This window comes from Sinocyclocheilus rhinocerous, unplaced genomic scaffold (assembly GCF_001515625.1).
Source record: "Sinocyclocheilus rhinocerous isolate Xijiao unplaced genomic scaffold, SAMN03320098_v1.1 scaffold2496, whole genome shotgun sequence".
NCBI classification, from domain to species: Eukaryota; Metazoa; Chordata; class Actinopteri; order Cypriniformes; family Cyprinidae; genus Sinocyclocheilus; species Sinocyclocheilus rhinocerous.
The window spans coordinates 255,426-269,858 of NW_015656162.1; the positions used below are offsets into that span (position 1 = coordinate 255,426).

The 14,433-nt window shown below is 41.9% G+C and overlaps 1 protein-coding gene across 1 annotated transcript; it reads right to left on the minus strand.

The window, feature by feature from the left end:
* Positions 1-1,584: 1,584 nt before the first annotated feature.
* On the minus strand, positions 1,585-13,617 carry LOC107719693 (thrombospondin-1-like). The gene is made up of 23 exons (XM_016527179.1): positions 13,499-13,617; positions 13,338-13,408; positions 12,197-12,759; positions 11,826-11,901; positions 11,205-11,297; positions 11,010-11,119; positions 10,741-10,866; positions 10,124-10,220; positions 8,805-8,978; positions 8,547-8,723; positions 8,292-8,465; positions 7,243-7,370; positions 7,012-7,164; positions 6,697-6,915; positions 6,517-6,624; positions 5,613-5,772; positions 5,402-5,520; positions 5,074-5,308; positions 4,740-4,967; positions 4,379-4,650; positions 4,192-4,289; positions 3,104-3,243; positions 1,585-3,010 (listed from the first exon to the last, which is right to left on the minus strand). Exons 1-23 carry the CDS (start codon positions 13,600-13,602, stop codon positions 3,000-3,002), a joined length of 3,636 nt encoding a protein of 1,211 aa, XP_016382665.1. The 5' UTR covers positions 13,603-13,617; the 3' UTR covers positions 1,585-2,999.
* Positions 13,618-14,433: the final 816 nt, after the last annotated feature.

Consider the following 14,433-nt stretch of genomic DNA (forward strand, 5'->3'; position numbering starts at 1 on the left):
ATGAGGAAAGTATTTGTTTTTTGGTCACTGCTGCATGTGCTCATGTCCGTCTCTGTTCTTCTCTCGCAGTCGATTCGTTTGTCTGACGATGAGTTGAGTAATCTGCTGCAGGAATGTGAGGAGGACATGATTTGATCTCCTGCAGTTTCCTCATCAGAATCATCTCTCGGGACGAGCTCAGCTCTGGATGCTTCTCCACGTCTCTCCGGCTCGGATCTGCTACAGCACAGTGAGACTGACACAAAGAAAGAGGCATGAAATATGAAGGAGACTGTTCTTCTGTTTTCTATTTCGCTCTGGTTCATAATCTAGGTCTTTGTGCTTTTAGAGTTGCACAATAAGTGAGGACATGAAAGTATGTTTGTCATCCAGTCTCTGATGTGTCTGCCAGCGTCAGCATCACGGTCAGACTCCAGAACATCTGAAATAGAACGTAAGAGGACAACATAAAATGTTCCTTTTCAAAAATCAAACCAATATGTCTTTTTATTCATGTCATGAGTTTTTGATTTACTCAAAGAAATATGTGGATCTGACCATCTGATGCTGACCTTGGTCTTTGGTTAGTTGAGAACCCTCACTAGTGCACTTTTGTTGTGGCTCATTAACACACACTACTGTCCAAACATTTGGGGAATGCTTTAAATGAATCAAAAATGGCATATTTTGAAAATAAATCGAAAATTCGAACATTTTTAAATCATTAAAATGTATCACGGTTTCCACAAATATATTGTGCAGCACAACTGTTTTCAACAGTGATAATCAGAAATGTTTCTTGAGCAGCAAATCAGCATATTAGAATGATTTCTGAAGATCATGTGACACTGAAGACTGGAGTAATGATGCTGAAAATACAGCTTTGATCACAGGAATAAATTACAGTTTAACAGATATTCACATAGAAAACAGCTATTTGAAATTATAATATTTTACTATTAGTTTTTACTGTATTTTGATTAAATAAATGCAGCCTTGGTGAACGGAAGAGATTTCTTTCAAAAAGATTAAAGTCATACCAACCCCAAACTTTTGAACAGTAGTGTAGTAAATCAATGTGCAGAGCTAAAGCAAAAACAGCTCACATTGTCTTCACAAACTGTAGATTAGTGAGTGTAAACATGACATGTTTTATAATATCCATGTGCACGTTCTGAGCGAGCGTTCAGTGAATGTGGAGTCGTGTTCATGTGAATGTGTTACAGCGACTCCAGCATTCCCAGCATTTCTGACCTTGAAGGTAAGTGTTTGCTGATAAATGATCCTGGATTTCAAGTGAAAGTACATGAGAAAATACAGTTTTTTTTTAAAACGCCCTTTTGACCAAATTAGCTTTTATTGTAGCAGTAACCGTGAGTCATTTTAACCATAAACCAAACCACAGACACTGACTACGCAATTAAAATGTCTACTCAAGACAACTTCTTATTTATGGACTGGATTCCTTTGAGATTTACAGTGTAAACTTTTTTTAGAAATCAGGCCAGCTGACTGTATTTTCATACTGAGCACAGTGCAGGTCAAGGGAAGACGTCATTTAAGCAGATTCTGGAGCTACTTAAAAACAAAAGTATTTCATTGTCATTTTTTACTCAAATGTATTTATTGTTCTTTGATTTTACAAAAGGATTGATAAGAATTAAACAACATTACTGTGTAAAACTAGTAATGATACTGACACTGAAGCATCCTTAAACATAAAAAACTAAGAAAATCCTCATCAGTGTGCAAACAGTTTATACAAACACTTCCAATGTCAGGTTACAGTTACTCATAAATTATATTAAATAGCATATATCTACACATAAGACATTAAAACAGGAAAAAAACAACTTTACCAATAACTTATTTAAAAAAAAAAAAAAAGACATAATTCATTAATTAAGGCACTAACTATTTATATTGACTTTGCATTCATGTTCTACTGGGGCCTCTCATAAATTTTGTTTTTTTTCTTTTATTATTTACAGAATTAATGTTTTACTACATACAGCAGCTTTAAAACAAAACAGAACTGAATTATAAATGGCACAAATATAATTTGCAATTTTTGTTGAGTTCAATTATACACCAGTGAGGTCATATTTGTACGTTTACATCATATTTTGTTCACCATTCATTCACCCCAGTCTGTTCCTCTCGGACGGAAGGGAACGCTCCAGTTGTTCTCTTTGTTTGTTAGTTTCAGTAATTTGTGGCACTGAGATGAGTTCTCATACATCCATCTCCTCTCAACACAATAAATAAATTAAACAAGTGCGCCTATTATCCGTCCCTCTGTAACATCTCAACTTCCTTTTTCATTTCTGCTTGTTTAGAGCCACAAAAACTCTTGAGTCTGTGAATGATTATAAAAGCTCATCAGGACATCTGTGTATTAATCTAAGACATGAACTTCCTCCTTGAGTGGCAAATCACAAAGGTCCTTCTAGCCCTGAGAAGCACTCCACTCTATAAACAGTGAAATTAAATTCTTGGGTTGTCAACATCGATGACTGAATCTGATCAAAAGCAGACATCAAGACTGCTGAATTTGGGGGGTAATGGGTAACAAGCCTGAATCAATGAGTCCTGAAGATCTGGATGTCTCAATCCATGCAGAAGAACACGCTTTCACAAAGTGAAACAGACAGTCTGTGCTGCGTGTCACTCCTCAACAGTTCCTCCTGTGGGATCTCGAACCCACCAGAATCGAGGGAAAGCTTTTGCTTCAGTTTATAAGTGGCTCTTTTGTCATGATCATAGTCCACAGCAGATCTGAGCTGACATTACAGAAGAACTTCCCTTTACCAATTGCATGATAAGAAACAAGCTGAGATGATTGATGGCTCTTCATGCTCAACCTGCTCCTGTGGTCCTTGCTTATATGGAAAGTTTTTGGCCTCCACGTTTGGATCCTCGATCCCACCACAGAAGGGTTTTATAATACAGAACACATTTAAACCGACAGAAAAAAACAGATAGCGGGCACATACATAAGGAAAACGCTGATGGAGCCGTTAAGATGCATCTGCAAGAGAGTCAAACAAACACTTGTGAGCTTTCCTGAACAATAAGACAGCTACAGAGAGAAATATTCTTCAAAACTATTCAAACGTGTTACCTCGGCATTCGTATTTGAGGTCTGAGAAGTAAACCATCTCTTGAGAGAAGACAAAGAGGCCAAGTCTTCCTCCGGCATATGTCTTGTCATTGATGCTTCCTGAATCAGCCAAGACTTTCTTGCCTTCATACATAATGACTCTAAAAATCAATCAAAAGAACAGGAGTAAGTGAAGCTGTTTTTTCAGTTTAGCTGTTTAGTAACTAGGAAAAAATGGTTGAAAGAAGTCAGGGGTGTCCAAAATCGGTCCTGGGGGCCGGTGTCCTGCAGAGTTTATCTTCAACTTGCCTCAACATACCTGCCTGGAAGTTTCAAGTATGCCTAGTTCTGGGGCCTCATTTACAAAGCGTGCATACGCTCAGATTTGATCTTAGAGTGTGTGTACGCTTAAATCCACACCAACGCTCATATTTCTAAAAACTGGCTTTGACGTGGAAAAGTGCTTAGCGTCATGTCAGGGTCTGAGCAGACGTACGCACTTTTTCTTGTTCGAGTACTGCAGGTTTTTGGAAATGTAAGCTGTTCTTGCAGCTAGCTGTTCTAAATTAAAGAATATGGATGATGACTGGTGATCTTTTACATGTTAATGACATTAATTAGGAGTCGTTTACAAGGCAGAGAGCTGAAACCATTTATTTGCGCACAAGTTCAAGATCATTTGCGATTCATAGATTTCACATCTGAAAGAGAGGCGTACATTCATTTTATGAATCACATGTACACATATTTGAGAGATGATCGTAAGATCAATTTTAGGATGGTTTCTGCGCAACATTTTATAAATGAGGTCCCAGGTGTGTTTGATTAGGTTTAGAGCCAAACTCTCCAGGACACTGGCCCTCCAGGATCGAGTTTTGACACCCCTGATCTAAGTTAAGGCTGCCCAATGCTGTTCCTGGAGATCCACCTACCTGCAGAGTTCAGTTCCAACCCTGCTCCATCACACCTGTGTGCAATTACCAAGTGGTCCTCAAGCTCCTAAATAGCTGGTTCAGTTGTGTTTGATGAGGACCGGAGCTTAGCTGAGAAAATTAGAGCTCCAGGAACGGGATTGGGCACCCCTGATCTAAGTTGGCTTCCACACTTACCTGATGTGTCCAGTTTTGGGTCTATGGATCAGGTGCCATCTGTAGGCGGTGTAATCCTTCCAGCCAATGTTCTTGGGATCATGCCACAAGGTACGCACCTGCGAATGGTCCAAAATAAGGTGAGCAGGACATTTCAAACGCCAAACTCAATTGAATGTTCTCACGACTGCTTGAGAACGATATGTACCTGTCCCTCGGTGTCTCCAGTGTGCCACAAAGCGTTCCTGAGATGTTCGCCCGGTCCTGTGGTCGAGTTCACTACTTTAATGGACAGTCCAGAGTACCCCTGTGCTTTAGTGGGTGTATGAGACCAGTAGGTCTGTGTGATCTGTTTCCACATCACCACGTAGAAACGTGAGCTGGATTGGTAGCCAAACACAAAGCCGGCGTAGTCGTCGTCACGGTCTGTGTTGATGAAGAACGTGCCGCTAAAGTCCACGGCATTGAACTCATCATAACCTGAGGGACAAGAAGAAGAAGAAGAAGAAGATTAACATTTGGATGTAGATGAATGTGTTTATCATGAACTGCATCTCTCAACCACTTACCAACAGCAATGCCAGGATCACAGTTGACGGTCTGCAGAAGTTCTTTGCCCTGGTGACGGACGACCCAGTTGGGGTCGATTTGGGAAGTTCCCGTCGGATCGAGAGGAACCATTTGGAACCTACGGAAATCTGTTTCACTGATGCCAAAGTTCTCCGGGCAAACGTCGTAAATATCCGGCACGTTATCGACGTCAAAGTCGTCCTTACAAACGTCGCCTCGCCCGTCTCCTGGGCAGGAGAAAAGAGAAAAAATTTCAGCATGTGGAAGTTTACACTTGCACAATTAAATTTGACATAAAATGGACTAAAATCAGCGCCGGCGTGTTGTACTCACCGTCCGAATCCAGTTGATCTGGGTTGAAGGCGAGTCGGCAGTTATCTTTGTCGTCAGGCACACCATCATTGTCGTCGTCGTGATCGCAGGCGTCTCCTTTGCCATCCTTGTCGTGGTCGACCTGGTTGGCGTTGGAGATGTAGGGACAGTTGTCCAGGTTGTTCTGATGTCCATCCTCATCTATGTCCTGGTTGTTGTCACACTTGTCTCCAATGTTGTCAGAGTCAGAGTCGATCTGTGACATCACATGGATTATTGCAAAGCCTTCAACCTCTGCTGTTCATAGTTGCACACTCGTGTCTTAAAAAAGCATGTTCAAGCATCTCACCTGGTCAGGGTTGTGCTCCAGTGGGCAGTTGTCACAGTGGTCACCGACTCCGTCTCCGTCACTGTCTCTCTGGTCAGTGTTGTACACATATGGACAGTTGTCCTTCTCATTCAGGATGCCTTTGCAAATATGTTCCAGTGTTACACCAAAACACCCTTATAATGGTTACTGTGTTCTTTGTGTTGATCGGGTTACATGATGAAAGACTTACCATCACCATCGATGTCAATGGCACACGCATCACCCTCGCCGTTGTTGTCGGTGTCGGTCTGTTCTGGATTACTGTCATATGGACAATTATCGCATGTGTCACCAACTTGATCGCGGTCATGGTCGTACTGTCTTGGGTTAAAGATGAACGGGCAATTGTCCTGGTTCAAAACAAGAACATCCAGCCAAGTCAGTGATGAAACCAGAAAGACAGAAAACATCTGGAGACTCTCTTTACCTCACCGATCGAAATTTCTAAATACACGCACACAACATAGAGAAGCACTAAACAAAATTAATGTCTGAAGCGATATGCCATGGACGTGACGGTTTGGGACACAGCTGTGCTGGAATGCACTGTTTGGCTGCAAAACTCTGACTGTTTGTTTGCCCAGTCAAATTTTTTCCAAGTATACGATTTGAATTATGGATGTTAAACCAAGCGATCCAGAATGGCTGGATGGAAGCCATCATAAATGCTTTATTTATTTGCTACTGGCAAAGTTCCGCTCTCTCTCTCTTTTGTTCACTCTGTTCTTTTTTTAATAACCTTATATTTATTTGTTACCACCCTACATCCTACATCCAGTACATCCCTACATCTTATTCTATTCTATTCTGTTCTATCTATACCTGTACATACAATTTATTTTATTTTTCTATTTTTTGTTTATTTATATTTACACGTGTATTTTTATTCTCACCTTATTTTTTATTATCTGTGTGTTGTATTTGTTGTCTCTGTGTACTGGAAACTTGTGACACTAAAACAAATTCCTTGTATGCGCAAACATACTTGGCAATAAAGCTCTTTCTGATTTCTGACTTCTTTCTTTTTTAGTCAGTAGCATGCTGACAGTCATCTCTAAATTCTCTTTCAGAAGAACAATGTGTTTACGACTTACCCCGTCATCAGGGATCCCATCGTTGTCATCATCATTATCACAAGCATCTCCAGTTCCATCTTTGTCATAGTCTTCTTGACCAGAGTTGGGAAGGTCAGGACAGTTGTCCTAAAAATGACATTTTTGATGAAGATTCTGTAACCTTGTGTAATGGGATATGGTGAGGAAATGGTCACATACCTTCTTGCAGTGGTAGGTGGCGTTTTCCACACAGTGGAGGTCCGTGTTTGGCCAGCCGTCAAGGTCAGAGTCCCCTCCACAGATGTAACCGTTCCCAGCATAGCCTGGTTTACATTCGCAGCGGTACATGATGTCAGAGAAGATGCCTAGGTAGATGCAGTTGGCATTCTTATTGCAGTCATGGCTGCCGTCTTCACATGGGTTTCTAGGTGTGCAGACCTGTGAATAGGTCGATTTAATGTTGGTTAGCACTTCATGGAAGGAGACAGAACTGGCCCTTCCCATCATTAACACTGTTCTTAAGACTAGTCTAACCTGTTTGTTGGCAATGGCCTGGTCCGTTCCCCTGCCGAAGGGCTGCTGTCCAGAGTAGCGTGGAGGGCAGGGCAGGCAGTTGTAGCCTGGTTCTGTGTTCACACACTGGTGGACTCCATTGAGCACGAAACAGGCATCAGGAACTTCTTTGCACTGCATATACCAAAATGAAGAATATTTAGAAACAGCAGTATCTTCATTTAAAGGTGTATCATTAGCGTGACACCTCACCTCGTCGATGTCTTGACAGTGGACTCCATCCCCAGTGTATCCAACCGGACACTCGCCGCACTTCCAGGAGCCATCGGGGAAGCTGGTGCATTTGGTGCCGGCGAAGCACGGGTTAGACAGGCATCCATCTGTTCATGATAGTACGGAACTTATTTTGATATCCCATGACAAGAATTTTCAACTTGATCCTTATCAATAGCTATGTTTCCATCAGCCTGTTTTTATACGCATTTTGTTTGAAGTATCACATCAGAAATGAGTGATGGAAACGCCAAATTTCAATTAAAAATCCCTTAATTCTGTCGGCGCCAATAGTCTCATAGGCAGCGTGGCCGACATATAGCGCTGTTGCGCTCCGGGCGTCCCGAGTTCGAGTCCCGGCTCGTGGACCTTTCCCGATCCTGTCCCCCTCTCTCCCTCCAACTTCAATTCCTGTCCTGTCCTAATAAAAATGGTAATAAAAGCCAAAAATATATCTGTTTAAAAATCCCTTAATCCACAAAAAGTTTTTATGCTCGCTTGAGGTGGTTTTTGACTTGTGAGAAAAAGGGTTAATGTGAATAATGGGAGATGGAAACACATGTACCGAATATATTCCTCCACGTGCATCAAAAGTCATGTGACTTTGTGCGATGGGATGGCAAATCCTGGCTAACCAGCGGACCGACCTTGTTGCACAGCATCTGAAATGTTGTTATGGTCATTCTTAAATGCCTGAGCAAAGTCTGTCATCGAAGTATTTCTGTATAATTGCCTCCCAGAACTGTTTTACACGACTGTGCCCAAACAGCAGGCATCCGCCTCCGAAAGCAATGACCGTATTTACCGTGTTTCGTCTTGAGGTGCAAGAATTTATTATTATTATTATATGAAAATTACTATATTCAGTGGCTTCTCTTACTTTTCTTAGTGATATATTGTGCCAGTTTATCAGGAAGTGACAATTTTGTTCTCTTTGACTCGTTGGATGGAAACATTCCAAATTTTCGCATAAGTTAAATTCGCAGTTTTGGATGGAAACTCGGCTAATGAAGCATGTTATGTCTTACCAACTGGACACGACTGGGCGTTGCACAAACGGGTGCCTTTGGAGTCACCCATACATTCTTTTCCACCGTATTTGGGAGCGGGGCTGTTACACAGATGGTGTCTGCGCTGCAGTCCTCCACCGCACGTGACGGAGCAAGAGTCCCATGGTGACCAGGGTCCCCAACCTCCATTCACTGAGACACCGAGAGAAATGCAGGGTCATTGGGGTTTTCAGGTTATATTCTGCAAACACTTCAACAGGTGAAAAAACTCACCTGGGCACGGATCCTTCTGGCACGGTTCGGTCTGACGACCATCTCCCTCACAGTCTTTCCCGCCCATCTGAGGCGTAGGGGAGTTGCACAACCGGATGCGAGTGATGATGCCCTCGCCACACGTCACTGAGCAAGAAGACCAGGGGGACCAATGGCTCCAGCCGCCGTCCTGCTTGACTGCATGAAGACAGAAATAAGCATTAATGACGTGCATGGGGATCCAAATATGATGCAAGTGGCAGATGTAGTTGAACTCACAGCGTTTGTCGCATTCTTGCGTGTAACAATCTCTCGTCTGGACAGACGTGCCGTCGCAGTTGCTGTTGATTCGGTCACAGGAGCGTCCGCGCTGCTGAATGCCTCTGCCGCAGGTCACCGAACAGTGTGTCCATTCTGACCAGGGCGACCAGCCGTCCACACCCGCATCGTTCGCTTGAAGAAAACAATCAGAGAAAATATGTGAGCCGTGCTGGCAAAATGAGTGTGAATACGCACAGGTTAATTTTGAGCTACAGACAAAAAAAGTAAAAAATGTCAATTTTGGTCGATTTTGAGGTTTTCACAAAAATTTGTTCATTAAGCCCTCATCTAGAGATCCCAGTGCTCCAAATACTATTTAAAAATCTAAAATTATCTTTATTTGTTTTCTGAGAGGAGTACCTTTTCTCTGCTCACTTTTCGCACTGACTGTTCGAAGCGCGTGCATAAAGACAACACAGCCTGCGCACGATACCCATAAACATACACATACACACAGTATTTAAGTATTCACGCAAACATAATCTGTTATGTATTAAATGAACTTTTGGGGAAAAACATCGGATGTGTAACATATTAGATCTGTGCATTACAGTAGGTCTTCATATGTAAGCCGTCTGTGACTAATGTTAATCTAACAATAAAAGAAAAGAGGGAATCGCTCGCTGCTCTTGATTAAACTGCTTTTAAGTTTTAATAATCAATTTATTTGTAATGAACACACTAATTAGATTTTTACATTTGATTATTTGTTTTTCTTTCTTGAATGCTTTTGTTTAGATGTAAAATGAAAAAAGTCTTTCTTATATTTGTTATTTTTTGCATCTTTTCTTATTTATAACAAAGATAAAATAAAAAAAATAGCTATATTGTGATTATTAATATAGTAATGATTATTAAGAAAAGAATTGGAGCAAAAGATGCAATGTTGCTAGGTGATTTTTGCTTTGGAACCTCAGAAAACTTAAACTCGATTTTTCTCGAAATGGACTTTGCTGACTCTATCGACTTCAAACGGGCGTCGCTCAGTAATTTTTTTGTCCGATTCCAACAAATCATACATCATTTGGAAGGCCTTTTAAAGGCACAATATGTAAGTTTTCGCCGCTAGAGGGCGCGTATTCAAAACAAACAAAGAGACAAAGGCGTAGTTTGATGACGGCGTGACTGAGTGTGGAATCATGGGAGTTGTGGTCTTCATCCCCACAGCCGACGCAATCCGACGGGACTCGGGCAGAAAAATTTTTGAAAATTTGCTCATTGTGGCCAGAGATCAGATGAATGATGACCTACATAATGAATTCTGAAACTTGACTTACGTGTTCCACAGCGTGGGCAGCATTCGCCGTCAGGGACGGTGGCGTTGGCACAGGGCATGAGAGGACAAGAGATTTCACGGCACACAGTGGCGGAGTTCTGTGAATAAAATATTTGAAGCAAGTTTAATCGCACGATCCCAACAGCTGCACATAATGGATGGGAAATAAACGCCTCTCAGCTGGCAATAAAAAGTGACCCTTGGCTTTGGCAGGAAAATTGTGTGGTGATATAAACTCTGAGCGGGCAGCAGGGGAATACATCTGACCGGACTAACAAAGTGTTTTAATGTGGCCAGCATGAGGGTGGAGAAGACATACTGAGTCAGCGGCCACAACCGCACACACACTAACACACAAACACACACGCAGGCGCTGGTCTCACCGGAAACCAGAGACAGCGGGTATCACTCACCAATTAAAACATTCCTGAATCCCGGCCATTCAGATGCATGTGTGCAGTGAAACAGAGACACAGAATGGATTGAGAGAGGAAGAGACTGCACCTTTTTTCCTTCTCCAACACCAAGACCAGGGATTTTGACTAACTTAACCACCAGCTACCCACACAAAACAAGTACTGAAACTTTACGTTTTTACATCAGTAAGAAGACCCATACCTGACATGTGCAGTGGGTGCAGCTGTCCACCGTCCACTCGTCTTTGTCTCTGTAAACGATGCCATTGTGCAGACAAACCCCTTCGTGGATTTTAATCTGAGTCATGATTAAGTTGTTGTCTGCTGTCTGAAAGCCAGAAGAAGAACAGAGGAACTGTCATTAGAAACAACTTTGAGGGAAGTGGCTGAGGAACAACTGTTTGGCATCTGAAGAGAAACAGGGTGGAGAGACACATGTATGTATGAACATCAGCTGGTTTTGATCCTCACCACTTGGCGGAGCTCGTTTGACAACTGCTTCACCACCATGCCGAGTCCCTTGAGCTCCTTAAACATGCTCGACAGATCGTCGCAGGAGAAACCGCAGATGTCCTGCAGATCTGAAGAGGAACAGGATTCTGACGTTAACTTCACAAGTCCATGATGAGACCCCAGACACATTACAGCACATGACGTTCATCTGACCTTTAGACTTGTGTCCGGTGTAATCAGTGCGGATGGCCGGGCTGGATCCGTTCACGGGGTTTTCCAAGGTCATGACATCAGTGATGAAGGTTGCTGTATTGACAACGCATGAGCTTTAATATAACATCTCTGATTTATATATGTGACCCTGGAGCACAAAAGCAGTCATAAGCAGCACAGGTATATTTGTAGCAATAGCCAACAATACATTGTTTGGGTCAAAATTATCAATTTTTGTTTTATGCCAAAAATCATTAGGATATTAAGTAAAGATCATGTTCCATTAAGATATTTTGTAAATTTTCTACCGTAAATATATCAAAACTTCATTTTTGATTAGTAATATGCATTGCTAAGAATTTCATTTGGACAACATTTTTTCACAATATTTTGATTTTTTTTGCACCCTCAGATTTTCAAATAGCCAAATATTGTCCTATCATAACAAACCATACATCAATGGAAAGCTTATTTATTCAGCTTTCAGATGATGTCTCAAAAAATGGACCCTTATATGACTGGTTTTGTGGTCCAGGGCCACACATGCTATATTTATTTACTTACATTTTTATTTTTTCAGCATTTAAGAATATAAAAAGTCATGCTCTATTAAGCACTCACAGCTCTCGCATCCTTTGTTGCGTAAAATCGCATCCAGCGTCGTTCCAAAGACAAACCGCACGTTCTGGAGAACTCCCTGTAAAACGGGATAATGGTCAAAAACCGAGACTGGCAGAAAAAACCAAACACAGTTCCAACAGCTACTATTACATGGAACATTCAGACGAAGACTGTAAAACAAAAAACACTCGCTAAAGACGAAGCGCTTTGCGCGCATTAACCGCGTCTTTACGCGTTTCCAAAAGTCTCGTTAGAGGAAGAAAATACGCATCAAATGGAACTTTAATACATCGGATAGCACGATAATATCACAGATGACTACAATCAATCAGATCCGATACATCAAACATAAACAAAACCCAGATTCTTACCATAAAGCGATCGGATTTGGCAGCTCCTTTGGCGATCCTCAGGCTCGAGATGTCCGCGCTCTCCTGATTCAGGATCTGCTGGATCGGAGCATCGAGTTCTTGAGTGTTGATCTCCTCGCAGCCCACATGAACCTGAGCTCGATCCTCCTGCACAAACACCGTGATGTTCTTCCAGTGTCCGTTCGCCACGTCCACGTCCTCAATGGACACCACATGCTGCCCGCTCGCGGTCCAGTACACCAGATCCACGGTGTTGGCTTTCCCGTTGGAGATGATCTCAAAGACGGATCCGGTGCCGTCTGTCCTCTCCACGGAGACCAGGCTGCCCCTGGTGCGCTTGGCTTGCTTGAGGTTGGCGGTGAAGATGAAGCCTCTCTCGCTCTGGATGGAGTAGATCAGGTCCCTGAAGGAGAGCTCGGGCACTGAGGGGATCAGGTTCGGGTTCAGGATCTTGTACGCGGGGCTGTTTGGATCGGGTCCCTTCACTAAACTCACCCCGTGATGCTTCTTGTGGACATGAGTGAGCTCGAACAGGTCGAACACGGTGTCATCATCCGGCATTTCTGCGGATTCCGAGAGAAAACGAACGTGAGCGTGTACGAATATATCCAACCCGATCTCATGAAAGTGCGTATCAATAGCACGAGTTTATGTTTCGATTTGGCGTACTATTTATACGCAGAAATGGACTTTGGCGTGCATATGATACGCAATGGCTAGGATTAGGGTTGTGGGGTAGATGCGTATCATATGCACGCGAAAACTGCGTATTATATGCACGTCAAAGTCAATTTCTGCGTATCAGTAGCACGATTTTCTGTTTGTATTTGGCATACTATTTATACGCATTTTCATGAGACCGGGCTGAAAAATACAATACAATACACATTTTATTTCTGTAGTACATTTAAAACAACTGCCATTGACCAAATTGCTTTTCAGCATCATTACATACAGTCACGCAAACAAAATTAAACTTTAAAAATTAAAACCTGATCACTCTAATCAATTCTAAAAGCTCTACTAAAAAGGTAAGATTTCAGTCTAGACTTAAAAGCATCCACAGATGCATTGGAGGAGGAGCAGCCACTGAGAAAGCCCTATCACCCTTTGATTTGAATCAATCAAAGTTTCTCCTCACCTACGCGTCTGCTGCTCACGCAACTCCACAAGAAGAGGCACAAAACGAGTCCTCTCAGAGTCATGATTCCCCTGAAATCACATCACATCACATCACACATCTGTCTGTAGCTACATGTTAAAAACCGTCTCGAAAGCGCAACGCTGAAAATAAACACTCACCTGAAGAGAGACACTCTTATAGTGAAGACGCTTTGCCGAGATCCCCTTGTATCTTTGACTGTGTGTGTGTGTTTGTTGGAGATGTTCTGCTCTTCTGAGCACATGAGACTCCAGCGCTATTTAAGTAATTTCACACATTCTTCAGCTGCTCTCTCGACCAATCAGCGTTCAGCAGGACGCGCATATTCAACATCAGGAGAAAAAACTGCGCATTCCACAGCAAACTTTCCATCAGCACACACACACACACACACACACACCAAAAATGACATTTATATGTATCTTACACATTACAGTTCAAAAGTTTGGGGTTAGAAAGATTCTAGTGTAAAATCAGTAATATGGTATATAATCAGTAAAAGCTGTTTTCTATGTGAATATCTGTTAAACTGTAATTTATTTCTGTGATGCGCAGCTGTATTTTCAGCATCATTACTCCAGTCTTCAGTGTCACATGATCTTCAGAAATCATTCTAATATGCTGATTTGCTGCTCGAGAAACATTTCTGATTATTATCAATGTTGTGCTGCACAATATTTTTGTGGAAACTGATACATTTTATTTTTCAGGATTCTCAGATGAACACAAAGTCTAAAAGAACATCACTTATTTGAAATAGAAACGTTTGTGACATTATAAATGCCTTTACTGCCATTAATTTCTTATTAAATAAAGAAGGACGTTCGGCTCATCCAGCAGGATTCTGTTTGATCGCTAAATCATTTGTTATGACAGAAATTCCATTAGCATTCCATTAGGACTTTAAATGTTTGAATTTAGACAGTATGGCATTTCCTGTTTATAACGGTGATTTATTCCTTTTATCAGTCAAATGTATGCATTCTTTTGTGACTAAGTGCATCATAAGAAGTCTTTAAGATGATTTTTCTCCGGTGTGACGATTCCTAATGCAGCCGATGTGTGTGTGTGTGTT